Source organism: Suillus subalutaceus (assembly GCF_016647625.1).
Source record: "Suillus subalutaceus strain FC151 chromosome Unknown DFJ58scaffold_16, whole genome shotgun sequence".
NCBI classification, from domain to species: Eukaryota; Fungi; Basidiomycota; class Agaricomycetes; order Boletales; family Suillaceae; genus Suillus; species Suillus subalutaceus.
The window spans coordinates 231,637-252,509 of NW_024540265.1; the positions used below are offsets into that span (position 1 = coordinate 231,637).

The window sequence follows — 20,873 nt, forward strand, 5'->3', positions numbered from 1 at the left end:
TCATCGGATTTCGGACGTCGTTATCTAGCCACCACGCCTACATAAAACGTGCGACATGTGGAGCCTCCAAGACAGTTACTTTCCGTGATCCACAGCGGTCTGCCGCCGCAAGTCGCCGCCGCGTGCTTCATCTAATTTGACACCTCCTGCCGAGATATCGATAATGAGTCGCCTGTGATTCGCTTGTAATATCTCTTTCGCTAAGCTAGTACTCGATGCACATAATCACTGCCCCCTATAAGTGTTCGATCTAGCTGCTGAATATTCGACTGAAGAAACCAGTTTTCGGCAGCTCTGCCTCATCTCTGTATCTGATTACAATTCTGCCATCCCGAGACTCAACCCTGAGCTCATCCCCATTCCAATTGTCAAACAACTGATGCGGAAAGTCACCGACAAAATATCGCCGCGTACGCTCAACAGTGCTTAATATGGTGCTCCGTTGCAGAAGATCGTCGGAGAGCTTTGTACTTTGCCTCGTGGTCAGGAGAAGCGAACCGTGGAATGATCGAGGTAGAAGGACGGTTACTGATCCATCGCGTGCATAGATGTCCAACAGGAATGGTGCAACGACCTTGACCGTATTCTAGAGCGTATCAGACGGTGCACTGCTCGTAATGATCAATACTCACAATCTTAGCCGTGATACTTCCATCCTGGGAACTCAGCGAGAGGGTAGTGCGGCGACCATTATTAGGAGCAGCTTCCTCTTGACCGATCAACCAAATATCAGCATTGATACTCCCGTCCTTTGTGCGAAGGTACAGATTTCTCCTGTCCTTATCTGTTTTCTCCAACATTCAGTGGAGGAAGCAGACTGGTGGGTATTTGGATCAGAGGGTCGATCACATAACAGCCTCGTATTGGTTTATCCTTGAGTATAAGTGAAAGAAAATTGGTGGGATTGGAAGGAGGCTGAACCTCTGTGGAATTGGTGGGATTGGAAGGAGACTGAAACTCTGTGGAATTGGTGGGATTGGAAGGAGGCTGAAACTCTGTGGAACACGAGCTTGCAATCTGTGTGTGCTGCACATGTGTTGAATATGCTGGAGGTAGTGCATCCTGTAGACAGCTGTCAACGAGAGCAATATCGGGAAGATATCTCATCAACGAACATCCATGGCGTTGTTCGCCGACCCTGATTGATCTTGCCCGGTCTCTGTCACCTTGGCACGCTCATCCTGGAGCTGCTTCTCTGACATGATCATCGGGGCCTAGTTGTGATGGAGGTAAAGTCGTCAAAGATTATTGGGCGAGTTCACAACCGAACAAATACAAGGAGGAGCACTGCGGCGCTCCGAGTCCCAAGGTACTGCGGCTGCGTACTGCGGCAATGGATGATCGAGACAAAAAAGGCAGGCAGCTGTTTATTGATCAACGCCACATCGTACTGATTACATGAAAAGTAGTCGTACATGTGATTCCAGAAAGTACCCACTACCACCCGAATAACCGATTCAAAAGTCCTCCTCTGCTGGTATTATTTGCGTTTGTATGTTCTTCGACATATTTTATCCTGATGTTCCCATGTTTCGCTTCTACTCGCAGTTCATCCCCATTCCAATCACTGTCATCAACCGTGGACAAGTCTCCAACAAAATATCTTCGAGTCAAATCCACCTGACTCAGATGCGTGCAGTTTTGGGAGAGAGTATCGGAAAGGAAGACGGAACCGTGGCTAGTCGTTAGAAGAAGGAAACCGCTGAAAGAGCGCGGAAGATATACAGTCACAGAGCCGTTGTTCGCTGAAATGGTCAGCAAGAACGGCGCAGCCCCTTGAATAGTGTGCTAGCATTCCGATCAACAAGGAACCAGGGCAATCAAACAAACAACGTACAACCCGCGCAGTCACAGAGCCATGTTTAGAGTCAATGCCAAGCATCGTGCGTTTTGTGGACGTCTTAGAATCGGAGAGTTGAGCGCCTCGAGTACCGAGTAGCCATATTTCTCCATTGACAGATCCATTTGTTGAGTGCAAGGATAGATTCTTTCTATCTGCCTCGCTCTCTTCTGGACGCAGAGGTGGAAGAAGAGAGGTGGGGATGTTCATGCCAGGGTCTATGACGTACTCCCCCTTGATAGAGTTATTCTCATTGAAGAGATGCAAGTAATTCGTTGGTTTGGACTTGTACGTGGGTTGAGGAGGAATGCTGGAAGAGGATGCACCCGCAATTGCATCTTGATCTGAAGTGTTGCTATAATATGATGGAGGAGGCTGTAAGTGAAATCAGTAAAGTAGTAGAACAGAACCAAGATTTCACGCACTGCTTCTCCGGCAAGCTCATTCTCGGTATCTGGCGGAGCCTTGAGTTCAGAGGAAGTTTTATCTGTAGAGTCCTGTAAAGATACGATCATTGTGCAATGTAGTATTGCAAAGCTAGAGTCAGCTGGTTTTAAGTCTCTTGCTAGTGGTGAAGTTCCGTCTCATGCGGTGACAACAAAGCTGCGGCTGCGCTCTACAGGCTTAGGTAATGACAGGCTGAGCCTGTCACAGCCACACTGTACCCGGAACGCAAGTTATGACATGCACAGGTTAGCAACTGTCTGACATTCTGTTGTGCCTCAAGCAGGCGCCCGTACCAGGGTCCACACTATCTTTATTAACAGTGGCGTAGATTATGTCTGGCCAGCAGAGACCATCCACAGATGTCTCCCGCATTTGAGAGAATATGAGTACCACAGCTGCTCAGGCAGGAGCCCTAATCGTGTTACAAATGTGTGATGACTGTGAGATCATGCCGACTAGAACAACAACTGCAGAGTGCTCCGTGGTCAACCACAGGTAGAATCACCTACAGATCTCGCAAAAGATGGAAATGATGAGCATGGATGTCATATATGCATGTGAATATCGACCATTGCAGGACGAAGAAATTTTACATATGAACCCGTACTTAGGTATGCAAGCAAATCCATACTCCATGGCGCCTTCACATCGTGACAGACAATCAGAAAGTGGAAGGGCGGTTAGCAACGAATGTCGCAGCAGTTTTACCAACACGGTGAGGGAGAGGGAACTTGAGGTTGGGGGTAAGGAGCTGCTTGATGTAGGGGCGGCGGACATCATCAGACTTAGCGATCTCAACAACGCGGAGGATCTGAGGAAATACAGATATCAACATGATGAAAGAATGGAAGATGTCATGGCATACGTGGATCGACCGGAAGCGGGCACGGTGCCTGGCAGCCATGTCCTGGTAAAGGCTTTTGACTGCATCAGCACGGGTGAGGTCACGGAACTCCTTGTACATGTTGTGGGTTCCCGATCGCGAGTCGTAGCGGATCCAAATACCGAAGTTCTTGACCTTCAGAGGTTTTGCCTCATGTATCTGTGAAACAGGTCATATAGACCGTTAGCAATCCCGTTCCGCCTGCCACTTGAACGGCTGCAAGGGATACACACAACGTTGACACCAATGATTTCACCACTGGCTTTCTTGACCTTCTTCAATTGCCTAGGTGGATGTTACATTGCGCCAAAAAAAACACTGGAGGCTAGCGTACCTGAGGAAATACCAGAACCGGGATTTCGCAACGACATCATTAGGAGCAAAGATGCGCATGCGATAGATTTTAGGGTTGGGCTCATTCGTAGTGGGTAAGTGACGTCCGACGACCTGGAATTCTTGAAGGCCCATCTGGTGCAGAACATATTAGCACACATCCAGACAGGAAGAGTAACATCCATCAAGAGAAACAATTTTTCTAGCTTGTTTTCCTCGATAGAGCTCTCTGTACGCATGCTAACGTCGTAAATGAGTTGCTTACTTTGAGATTGACTTGTGCTTGAGGCGTTGACGTTGGCGAGGAGGGCGAGACCGCTATCTACACCAAGGTTTGAGGTAGTTGTTTGTCAATGTTTGTGGCTGTGGCGGAGCGTGAATCATGAAGCCTGCTGTTCTCTGATACAAGCTTGAAGATCTATTTGAAATCTATCGCATGCAGATTCTTTATGATGATGAAGAGGATGTAGTATGGATGTACCATTAAAAAGTATAGAATGATCAGAAAATGCAGATTTATTCGACAGTCATTACAGTGTCTATTATCTCTGTGACGCGATTGGCCCCATACTCACTCGGTCGCGAAGAGAAAACGATATCTTTCAAAATCTGAGATATCAAACCATGTTGAGCCTCTGCGGCAATCTTTGTGCTACGAAAATATAAGCTTGACTGCACTACACAAGGCAACAAAAACCTACCTATCCTTCACACCCTTTGCGAGTTGATTGTCTTCTTTCTTCTTTTCTTCCTTCTGTGACAAACAAGCATGAGTATTTAATGCACAGACAGTTGAATGATAACCTACCTTGGGTACACTTGATGTCTTCTCCTCCTGTCCTTTCGTTGTCGGCATAGGCGCCCGTGTGCTGGACACCGAGGCCTGAGCCTTAGAGAGTTTCTGATGCAAATCTACGATCTGTGACACTGCATACGCCCGATTCTGTACGCAGTGTTGTATGGGAAAACAATTGAAACTAGTAAAAGCTTCTTACCGAAATCAAAGGGCTCTGGCTGAGTGTGTTGACCCAGTACTTGTTCCACAACAAACCGAGCAGCTCAGTATCCAAGCTCGATTTGAACACCTCCACGTCTAGTGGGTAGTACTGGTTCGCGTGCACACCAAAGTCTTCAATTTTGCTCAGGGGAATGGATTGGTATTCGGAAGCCGATACGTTAGGAGGCGTGTAATTCGGTGGGTACGTGCGGAAAGGCACCAATATCAACTTTGCCAGCAGAGATGGTGCGATTTGGGTCAATCTATGGCATTGAGGGTCAGACCAGCGATCGGGCTGAGACATGGATGATGGACGCACCACGACGGCCACGAAAGGATCCTGGAACTGCTGGTTGTTCATTTGGGTGTCCTACATCTATTCCCGAAAGCCAACACCCATAGCCTGGATGTGAGTGGTACCAGCCAATGGCATTCTCCAATCTTTTGGCCTAACGGGGGGTAAGCGCAAGTTGTTTGGAAGGCTCAAGTTCCATACCTTCTCGCTCTCCGAAATATACTTTACCATGTACTCATTTGCTTCATTGGCAGCGTTAACACGCGTCTCCGTGCCCTGCACAGGAAGTGCGAAGGAGTCCATGATAACCAGTGAGTTGCCCATCACCTTGCCTTGCATGAGCCCCATAATCTCATGTGGCACTCCTGATCGTGCATGAATGACCTGCAGAGGAAACAACATCAGATTTCCTGTTGAGATCTCAGCTGTTCGACCTTTCCATCTTTATCAAAGCGACAGCTGAGATCTTGCATGATTTGAAGTATTGTGGACTATGAGGGAAGTCATTGAGGCCTGCTCAGGTGATATGGGGTAGCCGACATACTCCTTGTCCCATGGTGCCTCCCGGTTTATCCGCTTATTAGCCTCGACATCAAAGGCATATATCTCATCTTGAGGCGAAACTTCAAATATGTCGTTCGCTAGCGAGAAGGTCTTGAACGCGGTGCTAGAAGTCATATGTGGTGGTAGATGACAAGGGGCCACAATTGTGGCGGAGGCAGATTTCAAATTGTACAGTGCAAATGAATATTATTGTCGGAATCAGACATCGAACATATGAGCTCTGAGCCCCTACTAGCCATGGTACTAGTCAACGTTTCGGGAATAATAACCATCTAATGCCTTCGTACAACATCTGAATGTTTATAGGAGACCTCTCTGTATCATCCGAGAGTAATTCTCCCCTCAGTCCTTTCTATCGGAAGCCGAATGTTAGTATTGGCTAGCCCCAGCTAGTGGCCACAAACTAACTCTCTACTTCAACTGCAGCTCTCCGTTCCTTCTTCTCCTTCAACTGACGCTCCATTTCTTCGAACGCGTTGAAGATGACCTCGTGCCTCTTTTCTGCGGCTGGTGTATTGGCTCTAACGCGATCTGGCCACTCGGAATTTGGTATTGAAAGAGCAGAAAGTGACGAGCGCAAGGCCACAATCGACTCCTTGTAAGTCTCTAGAGATTCTTCGTAAAGGTCATAGACACAGATTGCACATCCTGACATGCAACATTCTTGCCTTATATTAGACATTGGAAACTTAGCTTTTGTAGAGAATTTACCTTCATCTGAAGGTGGTATGGGTTCTTCGGGGATCACAAAGCCCGCGATGGTACCAGGAGTGTTTTGCGCACCATGGCATGAGGAAGATGTCAATTGAGGCGACGCAGCCTTTGATGCATCTTCGACGTCCTGAGAAATCTCAGATATCTGCCTCGTGATAGCATTTCCCTCGCCGAAGAGCATTTTCTAGTCTGCGGTAGCGTTCAGTGAGATTTTGTCCGCCTCTGCTTCGATTGTTCCAGTAGTTTCGGGAGATGGATGGTATCGACAAAACAGCGTTAGACGAGCTCGTCGCACTCGTAGCAAATGAGCGCAAGCATAGCATGTGAGCGCATGCAGATACCGCTATCCTCCGCTGGCCAAGAGACAGCATGCATGCTCCTATCGTCTTGTGAACCGTCCTGCTCAAACTGCAGGTTAAATAATGAGCTTGCTAAGTAATCCTGCAATATGATATTTTGTTTGATGACAAACCTTGACAGCGGTGTGCAGTGTGCTGAGTCAGCTCCAGCATTGATCCAAGCTATGTTTAAAGTCAGGAAAGTTCCGGACGTTAAACTTTGCATTATTTTTCTCCTACATAGAAGCCAGAACAACTTGTGGAACGCGAGTGGACTGGGTATTGAATTCTGAAGTCGCTTAGTGGTCTTGCCCTTGAAGACCAAGCTAGACTTATCGCATTATTATTCGAACCTACTGCAAGAAAACGCCGCGACATTTTTCCTCATAATGCGGCAAATCGTTGCGCGCCGAACTGCCATAATCTTTGGCATATGCTGCTCCGTCCGGCTCTTACACATGATAGACTTCATTGTGGTGGGTGAGCCCACGCGAAGCTCGGTCTCTACCTCAAGTGTAGTTTCCTCTGGGTGCTGTCATAAATCTTAACGATGACACTCTGCAAGTGATTCCACCACTTCGACAGGATGAAAATCTGGGCAACACGGACTCCGGAATTATCAGTACTCTGGAATAGAAGTTTGGCGGCGACACCACTGAATTCATCGTCGGCGAAAGTACCGGAGGTGTGAGCATATTGTCTTCTTGCTCGTGGTGATTATCAAATTCTGAGCAGGTACAGACCGCGCCTTTAAATCGTGCAGTCGCACAACAATGGATTTAGGGGTTCGACTGTCAATATCGATGCCTCACAAGCAGAAATCTATTTCGGTATGTCATCAGGGATTGGTGGGGTCCAAAACAGAAAAAAAAGACAATGTCAACATCATGACTGATGACAATTCTGAGAGACCAGTTTTCTACTGTGATTTCAATAATGGATCTGCGCTGAAATTGTTACGGCCGTGGCGAAATGAATGGTAACCTCACCCGTGGAGAAAGAATGTCGTCCTCGCTGCAGACTTGATGATAGCAATATTGACATCAGTGGCACCTTCCACCGCGACCCCAATTCGTTGATTGACAAGGTCGTCGATGACGGTGATCGGTCTCCCCAACCGAGCTCAAATTCCCTTCTCATTTCTGAATGCCTTCCCCCGGTCATTGTTTCTGCTCCGAGGTGCTCGTTTACGGCAAGGATATTCAGCCTAGCATCTCGCGCATAGAAAGGATCTAGCATTGTTTCACTTCTGAGCTACATGCGCCAGTCTCCTGTAGATGATGGCGGGAAGCGGAGGTCTGGGTAACGATTGCGTATCAATTACGTTTTATATTGCTTCCAAACCACCTTGAGTGGACGGATTTATCAAACGGAGACAGTTAGGTGATTTATGCAACGAGTTGGACATACTGAAATCAAAGCGATCAGATCGTTCACCGGTATTCTCGTCTTGTGCCGGATATACACCACCCCCAACAGCACGCAATTCCAGGACATACTCATACTACAGTGCCATTACAAGCGGGCCGAATTTCAGTGACGATAGTGCGCACATTCCGATGAAGGCGGCTTCGTGTACATTCCTCCGTGAGGCTCTGATTTTCCAATGTGCCTGCACGCTTTAAAACTCTTATCGATCAAGGAAAGACATCATGTAGTTAGAAATCCACCAGAGAGTATTTAAATAGTCGAGACGACTCACGCTCAACGGGCGCATGTCCGAGGAAAGGGTCAGATTTGAATTGTCTGCCTATCATCGCTGCAACGACCGTGAACAAGGTTCTATACAGAAGAGCCTACGTATTTCCGGAGACTGCAACCAGATATTCTGATCACTCAACAGAGGTGACAAGAACCTTTTGTGCTAGCGTTTTGGGGCACGGCGAGTGAATTCTGCCAGATCGGTATAAAAAAAACGTTCTCCATTTGGCCAATCTTCCCTACTTTCTCCTCCGAACATAGGAACGAGTGGTATGGACGAGGGCCCACGAAGGATGCCATTTTTGTTTTAAGCAAGCACTTAGGACAAGAGTATAAGCCGTGCTGCTTGCCTATGCCTGGGTGAATCTCTATCCTCGTTCTTGATATAGTTGTTGAAGATCGGATGGCTGGGGAAGAAGCGAGGTATGTAGGCCCCTGGCTCACGTCGTTCTTTTAAAAAATTAGTCCTGTTAAACCTACCAATGAGGTGGAAACCTTCATCGAACTACAAGATTGGACCACCAGAGCTTGTGTATGAATTTCATATACCATAGCTCCATATTGCTGCCTGCTCATCACGGTCTCCGCCTTCCTAGGTACTGATCGAAGTTCCACATGCAAACCCGGCAGATTGGCGCCTACGATAAGATTTCAATTTGTCGGTTTCATGGCTTTTAGGGCGCCTTTAGATCCAGGGATTGTCTACTGCGTGCCTCATACACCATTATCAGCTTTTGTCTAATCTACATACAAGAGTCTTGATGCTAACCATATCGCACATCTAAGCTAAATAGAAGGAAATCTCTAAAGATGCTTCGACTATGCAAGCGTACCGTAGATGCTATGATCAAAGGACAATCGATACAAAAGGAAGAAATGAATAAAGTGTGTACTGCCACAGGGGTGAGCGCATGATGATGCCAAGGCAGTGTTAGGTCATTTTAAAGAACAGATCGCGAAAGTCGCGACATCCGCATACAGGCCACGAGAATTATATCTGCCGCTGGGAGATCAGACACCCACAATAGTCACAATTGCTTTAATGGGCTTGAGTTGGGCATTTGTTACATTAGTGGAGACACCAGAGGACCGAATTATTGGAACACCCAATGTCTACAGAAACGTAAAATTCAACGTATACTGTGTTTAAAACACGAATGCTTACAAGAATGTCGCCGCTCTGCAAGAGAGTTTGTTGCACTATTCGGATACCATTCACATATGTTCCGTATGCGGTGTTCTGATCTCGTATCAGTACCTGGAATGCATCTTTAGTGTCCGTCATATCCGAATACTCGCTCTCTAACCTGTTTATTTTGAAGCCAGATCTCAACATGTGGTGATGAAATGGATATTGAGCCACCCGGGGTGAACGCTGTCGGTCCCAGGGGAATCCTGACATTGCACGTGAACGATAGCCTGATGGCCTCGAAGGGACAACTGTCGGCCATCGGGGACAGAGTGAGGCAAGGAGCAACGCAGAAGTTCATCTGGAAGAGAGCTGCCAAAGTTGACGGTGGAGCTTGAACAGAATCCACTCATGCAATATATATATATATATATATGCGAACCACATTCGAAAAAAGGGTGTAAGCCCTGAGGTACAGTGGACTACCGCCAGGTTAGTATGGTTTTGGAATGATGACCTAACATAAGGATAAGACCCCAAATGCGGTCTTCATATCGAGACGCCCACGTTCCAGAAACTTGATGTGAACAGAGTACCGGTTCGCCTAGAACGATCGAGGTGCTACTAAATACTAACGGTTAATTCAGTTTACGGGTTATTTGTGAGGTGGGGGATTGATTACGCGAGGCTGTGACTGTGATAGGTGACTGGGTGGGAAGTGATGGTTTTCATTCCGTGACCTCGTGCGTCCAGCACGTCGCCGCTCTGACTGCGCGTGCATTACACTGCTGAGTCCTGACTACGGCATCACTTCAAAGAACGTCTTGAAAACTGCGGCAAACTCACATTTAAGAGGTGCTTCCGAATGAGAAGGTAGACATCAATTGCCCTCTCGCTGGCTCCAATTGTCGATGTTTCAGCATCGGTGTCCACGTTATCTCAACAACTCGATGAAGAAGACGACGATGAGGGCACCACCAACATTGACATAATGGCGACCGAAGGTCCGACACACCATCTGCAGCGATTCTTGATAGAACCGCTATTCCAACTATGGCCAGCCTCTACGATGCCAAGCTATGATCCTCTACCGTGGAGATTCCGATTGACATCCCCGGCCCCGAAGATTGTACCTCTCCCAAAAGGGCTCGGAGATGGTAAAAATGGACATGAGTTCGTGTGCATTTGCAGAAGATGCTCTTCTTGGCAAGCAATATACCAAATATTAATAACCTGAATGACCCGAGACACCGAGGGAGTAGTGCGATGTCGGATGGTGACCAGATGTGATTACTGGCCCAGCAGTGGGATCAACCTAACCAAAGGTGACAAGAAGTGTGCCAGCACTGACTGGCGCAGAGAGAAATGATGAAAATACCGTCATCGGCGTCTTCCATGGCATGTGTATGTGAGGAGCCACTAGTCACCGTCGAACTCAAGGCAGATCAATGAAGGTGTGACTTTACATAGGAAATCGGATAACGTGACCGTTGAAGCATTGAGTTTGAAATTCTGAAACTTGGTCTGACTCTGGCCAAACTCTGGCCAGTGGCCACTAGCAGGCAGCTAGTAGGTTCAAGTTCTGTTGGAAGCAACATTCAAGGTCTGCTACGTGTCCCGAGTGTTTCGCCGATTGTTCAGGTCCCTGACAAGCTCCCCGACTTGCTCAAACATCCTCAGTTTCCTGAGAATGCCATAGTGTAAAGTCACTTGTTACTCACCTAATCAACGTCTTCCCCTCTCTCCATTTTACACCCGAGCTTCAATGCAACGTATTCTCACTCATGGAAGTCACAAGATGGCTGTCCACGGTCATAATGAACGTCTCAGCTTTGTAGGTAGGACAATTTGATCATCCATTATTAGCTACTTAATTTTATTTCTACCTATCTGGCAGGGCGTCGCGTGCTTGAGTCGTATTAATTGCTCTTCCTGCATTCCACCGCGCGGAATTAACATCAATATGGCTATGATCTTCTCGCGCTTTAAATACCTGCCTCTTGGGCGAATACGACGCTCCTCGGTGGTCTCTGGGCCCTATTCTGCGATTGGACCCCAACAGCTTCCCAAGATGTTTTACGGACCCACAGTCACCCACGGAAGTTCACCTCCGGAACAGCCAGCAAATGCTTGAATTGGAAAACCCGTTAACGGCAAACCCTGGTACCACAAGAAGTGTGGACCTACAAAGTCACGGGGGACGCGGTACAAGCTGTAATAGGCCGCGTATAGTACGTTATCAGCCTCATGCTATATCACACAACAAGACTGAAATTTAGTGTTTGTGATCATCCACGATGACGCAACAATTATGTCAGAGTGGTTCTATGTCGCATTCTGCCGCATATCCTGCTGCCAGGGAAGGCTGAGGGTGTGTCCGCAGAATTCCACCGGAAGGCATTAGTCCTTTGTGAGGTAGCGTGGGTAGGAATCTGTTGGTCCGAGAGCCCGTGTCGAATCGCAGTTCTCCGGATCTTAAGGCTGTAGAGATCGTCCAGCCGAAGAAAATTGCGTCAGCCTTCATTCTCGGTGGATCTTGTTTTCTCATTATTTTTTCCTGTAGGGTGGCTAGTTTCTGAATTTTCACATTTCTCGTCCTGATTCATATTCATTTTGCATATTGATTACATTGATTACGACGACAGTCTATAAGTCATACAGGCTTGTCATACCATGCGCTAAGCAGGATTAACTCTGAAGCAAACCCGTGTCATTTGCGGCTCCAACGGAAGTTTATCGGAAGGAGGTACAAACCTTGATCGGCGACTGGCTGTGACCGTTAAGGTTTCCCCAATGCCGCCGGCCACATAGTGCCTGTGATAGTGATAAACTCATTTTAGTTCTGGTAATTTATTCCCCATCAGATCCTCGTTGCAACCGCGTTTGCGTTGTTGCTGTAAAGCTTCATGATCAACAATTTGTGTAAGCTCGTTTGCTTCTCCACAAGCTAAATTAATCATCTGACGGGCTGCTGGGGATCTTAACAATCCCAAACCTGTTTTTGTTCGTTCACTCCATCTCCATCCAGTGCATCCCAGGCTGACGGCGATGTTGAAATAGGTAATCGTGCGCAATGGTCCCCTGCTTATCACACGGTTCCGCCCGCCGATGTAACTTCCTTATACCCGTCGATCATCATGATCCGGCGTTGCCGATGGTTTGATTGCTACATATTGGCCTACATTTGGGAGTGCACACGAGGCCGCGGTTATGCTGAGACTATGTAGCTTCAATCGAAACGATGCAGGATCATCTCAGCAGTATAAGTATGTTGCATCACTCCTCGGCCGCTCGTTGATCTTCTGCCAGCATATAAATACTTCTGAGGCGAAGGCGTTTACAGGCAAAGCAGATCAAAGTTACCACGCAAGATGAAACGCGTAATGCGAGCCTGGGCCCTGCTCTCAGACTTCTTCGCCCTATACATCTCACTTGAGACCTGAGTCGTGCATACCTGCCCTATAGATACATCCACAATGACGTTGTATTGGTGGATCTTGATGACAAGTGAGTACTAGTCATGATGCGTGATCGGAGACCTTTGCTTACAACCCTGAGTTCTATCTGCAGATGTTTTCGTGCCAAGGGCCTTGGTGGGCGAACTGTCTCACAACAGTTAGCATCAACTCTCAATCGCCCAAGCGAAGAGAAACACAAGTGAAGGGACAATGTGACACCGAATGTATGTTTTCCCCGCATAGCATAACAACGCAACTCATGTTTTGGTAAGCGACCTCGCCTCCTCATGTGATCTCCACTCGCGGGAGAAGTGCCATAAGTCTCGGACGAGTATGCCGATTATCATCGCACCCCAGTGTCTGAATTTGGGTGAACACTACACCCCTTGTTACGTGTCATTTTACATGTTCAGTTTGCGGTCCCCTTCCCGCATCCGCCAATCCACACCGGAACACTGGGTTTCCCATCGACGCCAGCAACTTTATTCAACTTGTCCAGCACCTCGATTCCCGCTTTCAATTCCCCAAACGCCACATATTTGCCGTTCAACTTTGCGAGCTGCGTCTCGTCATCCGTGAGCACAACGAAGAACTGGGAAGAATTTGTATTTTTGCCGGAGTTGGCCATCGCCAGGGTTCCTCTTCTCATCTTGATCTTCAAGCCATCCTTTTCATCGTTGAATTTGCCTCCATATATCGACTGGGTGAAATCAGAAAATTAACTAGTTATATTTCAAGCACGAACCTCACCACCACTGCCATCCCCCCTTGTAACATCGCCCCCCTGTGCCACGAAATCTCTCACGATGCGATGTATCGGGCATCCCAAGTAATATAGCTCTTTGTTACGTGCATTCTTACACTTTCCTTTCTCCCCCGTACACAGTGCAGTGAAATTGGTCGTCGTTTTTTTCAGAGAGGCCTCGAGATTCAATTCAAAGACGAGGCGGCCGACACAAAGGGGCTCTGCGGGCATAAAGCGTAGTACATGCGATCTCTAACAACGATTAGAAGATAAACATCTTTGAATATGACGGCAATAGAGCATCGGTAGAAATGCAAATACATCGATTTCTCTGAGTATTTCTTGTTGCTCTGATGATAGATGATGTGGATCGGATGGCAAGCCGTAGATTGCTGCATTATTAGCGAGCAAATTGCGAGTAGCAATAAATGCGGCTTTATCAAGTTTGTGCTGTTCTTCGTCTCCCATAAAAATATCAAGATAAACGGTGGAAGACATTTGCATAGAATTCGAGTGTTACGTTCATCGATCAGATGCAAAGTTCAAGTTGCAACTGCACATTCTTGCGTGACGTCACACGTCACGGTTGCATTACTCACCAACCATTGCAGCTCATGGCAGCAAGCGGTTAGAAGCGGCTCTTTCTGTTCGCCACATTCCCGTCTGTTTTGCTCTGAAGTTGAGGAATATTGCAAATTAGCATGGCTTCAGCGTACTATGAGTTTTACCGGGGGTCATCGTATGTTCCAGCGGTTTCCCTGATTGTTCGGGTGTTCACGGCTGCAGAATTGGAATGGCCCTGACAGACTCGCTGGACGAGCTTATCACGAGTGGTGCTATCACACCACAATTGGCCATGAAAGTCCTTCAACAGGTATTTATTGATTAAATGTCTGTCAGTAAATGAGCGTTGACCACAAGTTCTAATAGTTTGACAAGTCGCTTGCGGACACGATGGTCAAGCAGGTGAAAACAAAGACTACACTCAAGGCTCGTGCGCTTCTGGTTGAAATGAATGGTTTCTCACAACTTTGTTCCTTCCTTCAGGGCAGCCTTCGGACATACCGTTTGTGCGATGATGTGTGGACATTCATCGTCAAGAACCCGTCCTTCAAGATGGAGTCGAACGAAATGGTCTCAGCACCTCGCAGTAAAAATAATCGCATGTAAAAATGGAGATGCCATTGAAGCGGGAAAGAAATAGTCTAGGCCTATCTGACAGCTCGAGCATTCTCATATGGCAGTTACTTCGTATCCATACAATGTTGTACTACCTTTCCACGCTGTTATTTCTCACTGGTCACGGTTGTCATGGATAGATAAGCAAATATTAACTTCGATTCTGATACTAGCCTGAAATTATTGCTTAGGCTTGAGTTATTGAGACTAGGTACCGATAATCTGAATGAACGATGATACATCCCTGGTAGATAAAGCAGAAGACTCGGAAGATATGAGGGGCCCGTCACTCCGCCATCCCCAAGGGCCATGAGCCTTCAAAACCCACGTGGCCATATATGGGACTTGCCATCAGTTTCAGCTCATCCAACTTGTCATTCCTGTCTCGCCTTTTCTCACCGTGACACATTCCACATTATCGTTCGCCATGACGCCTTCCGCATATTTAACCAATTATCCGGAGCCACCAACGGACGCAGCTGTTGCTGATGCTCGCAGAGAGCTCCAAGTCCAGCAAGAGCAGCTCTTAGCGCTCTCGGACAAGATTGCATCCGCGGAAGACGCCCTGGCTCAAATTGTTGTCGAGAGGAAGCGCGCTATACGTGACCTACGACGCGAAAAGCTGGCATTGGAAGAGAAGGTGACATATACCAAGGCATACATCTCTCCTATACGCCGGTTGCCACATGAACTACTCCGCCATATCTTCCTCTTCAAGTTCGACGATCATCCTTGCTGTGCTTGGGTGCTCGCATCTGTCTGCACGCTATGGCGAAGACTCACGCTCTCGATGCCAAGACTGTGGTCTAAGGTGAGATGATGCAATTATTCACTCGTCAGCTTTGTTATTGCGTCATGGAATTTGGCATCGATATCCTCATATGTGTGTGTGCGGCGGATGCAGTTCCTGTCCTTGTACCTCGTTCTTGATCTACATTTTCTCATATGTGATATTAACTTTTTATGCTAGATAAGACTTGTAACAAATCAAAGCGCAACTGCAGACACCATACGGCTTTGGCTGGAACGCTCTGGAGACAAGGTGCCGCTCGATATAGAAATTTACTTGCGAGTAAACGGCGTGTCAAACGAGGGTTCATCGACCCGTACCCGACCTGCCTCACCCACGCCGTGGCTGCACCCGCCCAGTCCACCACCTCATTATGTGATTCCTCACCCTCCTGGGACACCAATGCTCCTACCTCCTGCCCACACTCCTATCATTGTCCCGCAGTCACCCTCGCACCACGACTCATGGGGGTCACCCCCTCCGCCTTCTTCAAGAAATACCCCGCAAGCCCAACGGAATGCTCACTGGGGCCATATCGCAATATTCTACCTTATCGAGCAAATGCATCGGTGGCAACGGTTTGTCTTCAGGTTCGACAGACAATTTCCATCTATGTCTGCACTGAAATCAATAGCTGGTACGTACCATGCCCAAAGCGATTTAATGTTGTTATTCAATGAGAGAGTAATAGGTGATGCTCCCATACTTAGAGAATTTGAAATCTCTTGTGCCGAAACTATTTATGCAAGTGAATGGCCATGGATACCGAGTTCAAGTCCAGCGACTAGTATGTCCCTTGGGAAACTAGAGTCCCTGATGTTACACCACGTCCCATTCAAATGGTCATCACCGATATTCAAAACTAATCTGCGGTCCCTCAATCTCCGTTCACTCCCATCGAATCATCTACCCTTGGATCGCATTATGCACATCATCGCCAGTAACCCAGAACTTGAATCACTCACCTTACATTTTGCTGTTGCTTTGCCAGCTATTCTTCCCCTTGTCCAGACCTCATTATCTCGGCTTCGTGAACTCACCTTTGGCGGTCACTATCACATGTCACAGCTAGCAGACTCCCTTGTACTTCCCTCCCTTGAGATACTCAACCTTGACGTAGAAGCTCGTGACCCGATAGAAGACACCATTACCAATCTTCTACAACGCTCGAATAATCCACCGATTACTCGCCTCTCTGTCTCGTACGGCAGCACCTCGAGCTCGACGCTATATTATGGCCCTGGTGGAGTTGTCATCTCATGGGGTTTTTTAACGGACCTAAATCATCTGCAATCATTGAGCATAGGCGGGACGCCACTCGAGCCATTTTTGTCGGCGCTCGGAATGCCCGACGAAGAACAGACCCATTGGGCATGTCCGAATTTGACAACGGTGGCCATGAAAAGTTGTCATGCGCATTCTGACGGGATTGCGAAGCTGGTACAGCTTGTGGAGGCTCGCAATCCAGAGTCGGGATCTGCGACGATGGTGAATGGAGTTATCCCAACGAGACTGCAGCACCTGGAGTTGTATGATTGTGCAACACTGGGACAGGATGTAATAGAATGGCTGAAGAGGAGGGTAGACGAAGTTGTTTGTACTGAGCCTTCTTCGTATGTAAGGTCTCCCTGAGGGTGTGATTCGAACTGGTGTTGATACTATCTATTATACAGGACTCGCGGCTCTAGCTGTTGTGGGCTAGTGGCATATTTTTGATTGTTGTACATACAGTGTTGTAATTCAGCGTAAACTTATTTTGGTTTTCACCTCGTCTTTTCGTAATCATGATGTACTAGAATATTTATCGCCGCTGCGGCAGTAGCCGCACTGCACTTGGCAGCGCCACGAAGATGGGTAGTATGTGCCTAAGTAGCCTCGTGGAACGGAGACCGTGAACCCCTTCTGGCGATTTATTACCGCCCGTAGTCTACTGAAGACTTGTTTCGTGTATTTTTGACTCGCACGATAAGCAACCGAGGGCAGCAAGGTTGATTCGTGATCAAGGAGATATGATTGGCTGTACAGAGCCCAGATTGGAACTCCACAGAGCGATTCATCATTGATAATCAGATTAGTTGGTTTACTCATAGTAACAGCGTACTAGTTTAGGCGGCCTTGGTTTTGATCGGGCTTTGTGGAGAGCGTGCTTGGTATTACTTACTCGGGTACTTGGTCGGAAAAGACCTCCGCTTCTACAGCTCTAGGCTCTATAGCAGATTCTCTAGAGACTGCCCTGCATGAATTGACATCGTATCACTATCACATATGTGCAACTCACCGTATCCACATCATGATCCAGACGCCACTAGATTGATGCAGGGTAGAGTGCACGGCGTCAAAGTTTTTATATAGCGGAGCTAAATATATAAAAGACGATAAGTGCTGCGTATAACGTCAACATGAAATACATGCGGTGCCAAGGTGGAGTTTCTTCCGGGGAACCCAGAAACCTATAGGCTATAAAAACCAACGGGTCAGGCTTACCATATGCCAGCGTATGCCCAACTGAACCATACTCTGATCCTCTGGCAGTGGTCAACGCCAGAGCTTGACACAAGAGGATCATGCCTGTCCCTATACCCGAGATAAACGGAAACAAGGCCAAATACGTAGCATTACCGAAAGAGATTACGAGCACATCAAGCAGGTACGTATAGAAACCTGATGCACGTATTCCGCTCCTTGATTTTGAATTGTCACTACCCAAGGTTCGCTCTCGACACTCTTGATTCCCCCTACAACTTGCGTTTGGCGCACTCGGACAAATTAAGCAGATCTTTTGTTCGCATTGAACGTTTAGTGAAACCCGAGGTGACGATGCAGCGCAACGGCCACGGCGACCATGTCGACGCTGTTGCGCAGGACGCCACGCTACTACCTGGCACTGTGCCGCTGCCGCAGGCATTAGCCTCGATGTCTGTCATAGAATGGGATTGGGATGTCGAACACCACGACCGACGGCTCGAGGCCAAAGCGGACGCAGCACTACATGGCGCACAACCTTTTCAAGTCGACCGAAGAGTTCTTAAAGACGTCGTACGAGAGATGACAGGCTGTGAAGTCGGGAGAATAAATTTCTTGAGTTCTGGTACGTTGTCGTTGTCTTCGTGGACTGCCAAGACTCTAAATTACAACCTTAGGAACTTTCCATAAGGCGAGTACATAACTCAATGTGGGGCGACCCTATTTAATATTACGTCTTGATGTTCTGCAGGCATATCTCGTAACTCTTGTTGACACTACGCGAGCTGGTTGCTCGCGTCGCTCGTCGGTTCATGCCTCGCCTCAAAACCGAGTCTGAGGTGGCTACTATGCACTACCTTCGCGAACAGACATCCATTCCTGTTCCAGATGTCTATTACTATGATGCAAATCCCTACAATCGCCTAGGGGGCGAGTATATCCTCATGTCGAAGGTACGTCTTATCACATCGTTGTCATGTCGAGTGCCTTAAGGTCAATACCATATTAGGCGAAGGGCGTTCCCCTGTCACGCGTATACTACTCGCTCTCTAATGAAGAACTCAAATCTCTATTTGCGAATGTTGCAGCTATCATAATACCCTTGTTCGCACAGCGTTTCTCACACATCGGATCACTATATCTAGAGGGTGCAGGCACAGGCGCACCCACTCCTCTTTCGGTCGGGTCATCAAACTCTCCGACACCAACTGTGACGCGTCCTACAATTAACGGCTTTAAATTCATGCCACTATTGTCATTGAGTTCCTTTTCCAATGCCACAGGACCCCTAGCAAGACCAGTCACACGGCCAACTTCGGCTAGAGATTCTCATATTGGTCCTATCGTGTCATGGCCCTTCTTCGGATCCAACCGCGGGGACCTCTCCCATCCAAATGAGATTGACCGTGGTCCGTGGTCTAGTACTCATTCGTATCTTGCCTCGTGCGTGGACCGGGAGGTCCGGGGCGTGGTTCTCGAGAATGAGGGCAAGTCGGCACCGCATCGGTTACATCTTGACCCGGATGAAATTCAATCTTCTCGGCATCACCACTTGAACGCAGTACCCGGCGATCAGAGTGATGATAGTGATGAATGGGACGCACAGGAGAGCGAGGAGGAATGGGATGGCCCTGGTGATGTCATGTACAGGGATTACAGGCGCATGCAGAGAAGCACGTTCCTAATCGCCCACATCATGCGACGGGAAGAATCTGTACGAAAGGAGATGGGTCGCTGGATGCGCATAATGGAGGGACTCGGGGCGCGCGGGGATCATTCTGGGGAGACCGAAGAGTTCGGCCTGGACTGCCACGACATAAGCCTGGAGAACGTATTTGTCAACGAAAACGACCCCACGGAAATAGTAAGTTTTATCTCCTTGCGTGTGTTTTCCGTTCTGATAAGTGGTCCTAAACAGACATGTGTTATTGACTGGGAATCCACAACCACCCGACCACTCTGGGCATGTGCTCATCTTCCAACCTTCCTGCAATCCAGTCCATTCACGACTCGTATGTTCCGAGAAGCGGTCGAGGATTTGGCTCGTGACCGAGCCCCTCGGCCAACGCACGCAGGAAAGAACAATGGTAAACCCGTGAATGTTGTTGCGGTCGCAAAAGAGTGGCTGCATTACGAAGCCATCGGTGCACGGCTGCGCATGGCTCACAGGTGTGCCGAATGGGACGGATGGGAGGAAGGCCTGGTCGATAGTATACTTGGGCCTGAGGACACTGAGGACGAATGGTTCAAAGACGCCGAGTGCACTGCAGATGCGCTGTCTGCCTCAAGTGCGCCTGTGTGTGCAGAGAGCCAAGCGAGCAGCTGCGGGGCTAATTCCGGTGCTCTGCATGCTGCGTCATTCAAGCGGCGAAAGAAGGCTGGGCACATACCCTTGAAGAAGGAGCGGGAGAAAGAGCAGATGCTGAATACCACTGGTGATATTTGTGGTGGGCGAGGCGGGGAACTGGGGCGTAGACTAGAGGCCTGGCTGAGCGTCAACGGGGACGGGACGAGGAAGAATTGGGACGAGGAGTATGATGCGGAGGCGGAGTGAATGTGTCGTATTTTGGACTGTTTCTTCGGTATGTAGACTGGATCTCTGAATTATGCTCATATGCTACGCCTGGACTTAATACTGTACGATACACACCCTTACGCACTCATACTTGCAATTGTTCACACGCAATATTCCTTTACCTTTACCCTTTGGCTTCGTCTGCTCGTTGTCAATTGATAATTGTATACAACTCAACGCATGAGCGCTAACTGCTTGATAGCCCACTGGAAAATACTGAGTGCTTCGAGTGCGATTGCCTTCGAGCTGCAACTGCTCTTGAGGCCTAGTAGGCGCTCGACCCCGATACTGAGTTGTGACCCTGTCGCGTGCAGGTAATCAACTTTCCACTTTTCACTCAATCACCTGGAGCGGCATTGAACAGACTTGCATGCCACTGAGCTCTCTGCTGTAGAGTGCCCAAAAAACATGCCCCCAATCAC

General features: G+C 48.1%; 11 protein-coding genes across 11 annotated transcripts; 4 read left to right on the top strand and 7 right to left on the bottom strand.

Moving 5' to 3' along the window:
- Nucleotides 1-155: 155 nt before the first annotated feature.
- DFJ58DRAFT_768961 (uncharacterized protein) lies at nucleotides 156-1,476 on the bottom strand. The gene is made up of 5 exons (XM_041388982.1): nucleotides 1,416-1,476; nucleotides 1,116-1,363; nucleotides 819-1,062; nucleotides 633-784; nucleotides 156-586 (listed from the first exon to the last, which is right to left on the bottom strand). The coding sequence occupies exons 2-5, from the start codon at nucleotides 1,206-1,208 to the stop codon at nucleotides 251-253; spliced, it is 825 nt and encodes a 274-aa protein (XP_041247929.1). The 5' UTR covers nucleotides 1,209-1,363; nucleotides 1,416-1,476; the 3' UTR covers nucleotides 156-250.
- Nucleotides 1,350-2,446, bottom strand: DFJ58DRAFT_768964 (uncharacterized protein). The gene is made up of 3 exons (XM_041388983.1): nucleotides 2,266-2,446; nucleotides 1,838-2,215; nucleotides 1,350-1,788 (listed from the first exon to the last, which is right to left on the bottom strand). The coding sequence occupies exons 1-3, from the start codon at nucleotides 2,353-2,355 to the stop codon at nucleotides 1,438-1,440; spliced, it is 819 nt and encodes a 272-aa protein (XP_041247930.1). The 5' UTR covers nucleotides 2,356-2,446; the 3' UTR covers nucleotides 1,350-1,437.
- A 140-nt stretch (nucleotides 2,447-2,586) lies between these two features.
- Nucleotides 2,587-3,853, bottom strand: DFJ58DRAFT_768967 (60S ribosomal protein L18A). Its single transcript, XM_041388984.1, has 5 exons — nucleotides 3,769-3,853; nucleotides 3,505-3,638; nucleotides 3,404-3,455; nucleotides 3,153-3,329; nucleotides 2,587-3,098 (listed from the first exon to the last, which is right to left on the bottom strand). The coding sequence occupies exons 2-5, from the start codon at nucleotides 3,636-3,638 to the stop codon at nucleotides 2,949-2,951; spliced, it is 513 nt and encodes a 170-aa protein (XP_041247931.1). The 5' UTR covers nucleotides 3,769-3,853; the 3' UTR covers nucleotides 2,587-2,948.
- A 45-nt stretch (nucleotides 3,854-3,898) lies between these two features.
- DFJ58DRAFT_768969 (JAB1/Mov34/MPN/PAD-1 ubiquitin protease-domain-containing protein) lies at nucleotides 3,899-5,566 on the bottom strand. The gene is made up of 8 exons (XM_041388985.1): nucleotides 5,340-5,566; nucleotides 5,253-5,286; nucleotides 4,997-5,179; nucleotides 4,848-4,949; nucleotides 4,499-4,729; nucleotides 4,312-4,446; nucleotides 4,205-4,257; nucleotides 3,899-4,155 (listed from the first exon to the last, which is right to left on the bottom strand). The coding sequence occupies exons 1-8, from the start codon at nucleotides 5,471-5,473 to the stop codon at nucleotides 4,020-4,022; spliced, it is 1,008 nt and encodes a 335-aa protein (XP_041247932.1). The 5' UTR covers nucleotides 5,474-5,566; the 3' UTR covers nucleotides 3,899-4,019.
- On the bottom strand, nucleotides 5,519-6,551 carry DFJ58DRAFT_768974 (uncharacterized protein). Its single transcript, XM_041388986.1, has 3 exons — nucleotides 6,346-6,551; nucleotides 6,071-6,239; nucleotides 5,519-6,022 (listed from the first exon to the last, which is right to left on the bottom strand). Exons 1-3 carry the CDS (start codon nucleotides 6,442-6,444, stop codon nucleotides 5,763-5,765), a joined length of 528 nt encoding a protein of 175 aa, XP_041247933.1. The 5' UTR covers nucleotides 6,445-6,551; the 3' UTR covers nucleotides 5,519-5,762.
- A 2,437-nt stretch (nucleotides 6,552-8,988) lies between these two features.
- On the bottom strand, nucleotides 8,989-9,891 carry DFJ58DRAFT_128424 (uncharacterized protein). The gene is made up of 3 exons (XM_041378767.1): nucleotides 9,420-9,891; nucleotides 9,278-9,370; nucleotides 8,989-9,225 (listed from the first exon to the last, which is right to left on the bottom strand). The coding sequence occupies exons 1-3, from the start codon at nucleotides 9,600-9,602 to the stop codon at nucleotides 9,124-9,126; spliced, it is 378 nt and encodes a 125-aa protein (XP_041247934.1). The 5' UTR covers nucleotides 9,603-9,891; the 3' UTR covers nucleotides 8,989-9,123.
- Nucleotides 9,892-11,557: 1,666 nt separating this feature from the next.
- On the top strand, nucleotides 11,558-11,728 carry DFJ58DRAFT_654490 (uncharacterized protein; the record flags this gene model as incomplete). Its single annotated transcript, XM_041381796.1, has 1 exon — nucleotides 11,558-11,728. A coding segment is annotated over one exon (171 nt), but the record flags the coding sequence as incomplete, so codon positions are not given.
- A 1,380-nt stretch (nucleotides 11,729-13,108) lies between these two features.
- On the bottom strand, nucleotides 13,109-14,060 carry DFJ58DRAFT_714453 (cyclophilin-like domain-containing protein; the record flags this gene model as incomplete). Its single annotated transcript, XM_041384022.1, has 3 exons — nucleotides 13,109-13,399; nucleotides 13,445-13,665; nucleotides 14,048-14,060. 3 exons carry the CDS (start codon nucleotides 14,058-14,060, stop codon nucleotides 13,109-13,111), a joined length of 525 nt encoding a protein of 174 aa, XP_041247936.1.
- Nucleotides 13,968-14,804, top strand: DFJ58DRAFT_768994 (transcription initiation factor IIA, gamma subunit, helical domain-containing protein). The gene is made up of 5 exons (XM_041388987.1): nucleotides 13,968-14,183; nucleotides 14,231-14,318; nucleotides 14,375-14,449; nucleotides 14,492-14,594; nucleotides 14,623-14,804. Exons 1-5 carry the CDS (start codon nucleotides 14,146-14,148, stop codon nucleotides 14,646-14,648), a joined length of 330 nt encoding a protein of 109 aa, XP_041247937.1. The 5' UTR covers nucleotides 13,968-14,145; the 3' UTR covers nucleotides 14,649-14,804.
- Nucleotides 14,805-17,250, top strand: DFJ58DRAFT_769000 (uncharacterized protein). The gene is made up of 3 exons (XM_041388988.1): nucleotides 14,805-15,434; nucleotides 15,594-16,050; nucleotides 16,105-17,250. The coding sequence occupies exons 1-3, from the start codon at nucleotides 15,051-15,053 to the stop codon at nucleotides 17,043-17,045; spliced, it is 1,782 nt and encodes a 593-aa protein (XP_041247938.1). The 5' UTR covers nucleotides 14,805-15,050; the 3' UTR covers nucleotides 17,046-17,250.
- Nucleotides 17,251-18,067: 817 nt separating this feature from the next.
- On the top strand, nucleotides 18,068-20,642 carry DFJ58DRAFT_769001 (uncharacterized protein). The gene is made up of 4 exons (XM_041388989.1): nucleotides 18,068-18,501; nucleotides 18,765-18,829; nucleotides 18,886-19,740; nucleotides 19,795-20,642. Exons 1-4 carry the CDS (start codon nucleotides 18,231-18,233, stop codon nucleotides 20,428-20,430), a joined length of 1,827 nt encoding a protein of 608 aa, XP_041247939.1. The 5' UTR covers nucleotides 18,068-18,230; the 3' UTR covers nucleotides 20,431-20,642.
- The last annotated feature ends 231 nt before the right edge of the window (nucleotides 20,643-20,873 follow it).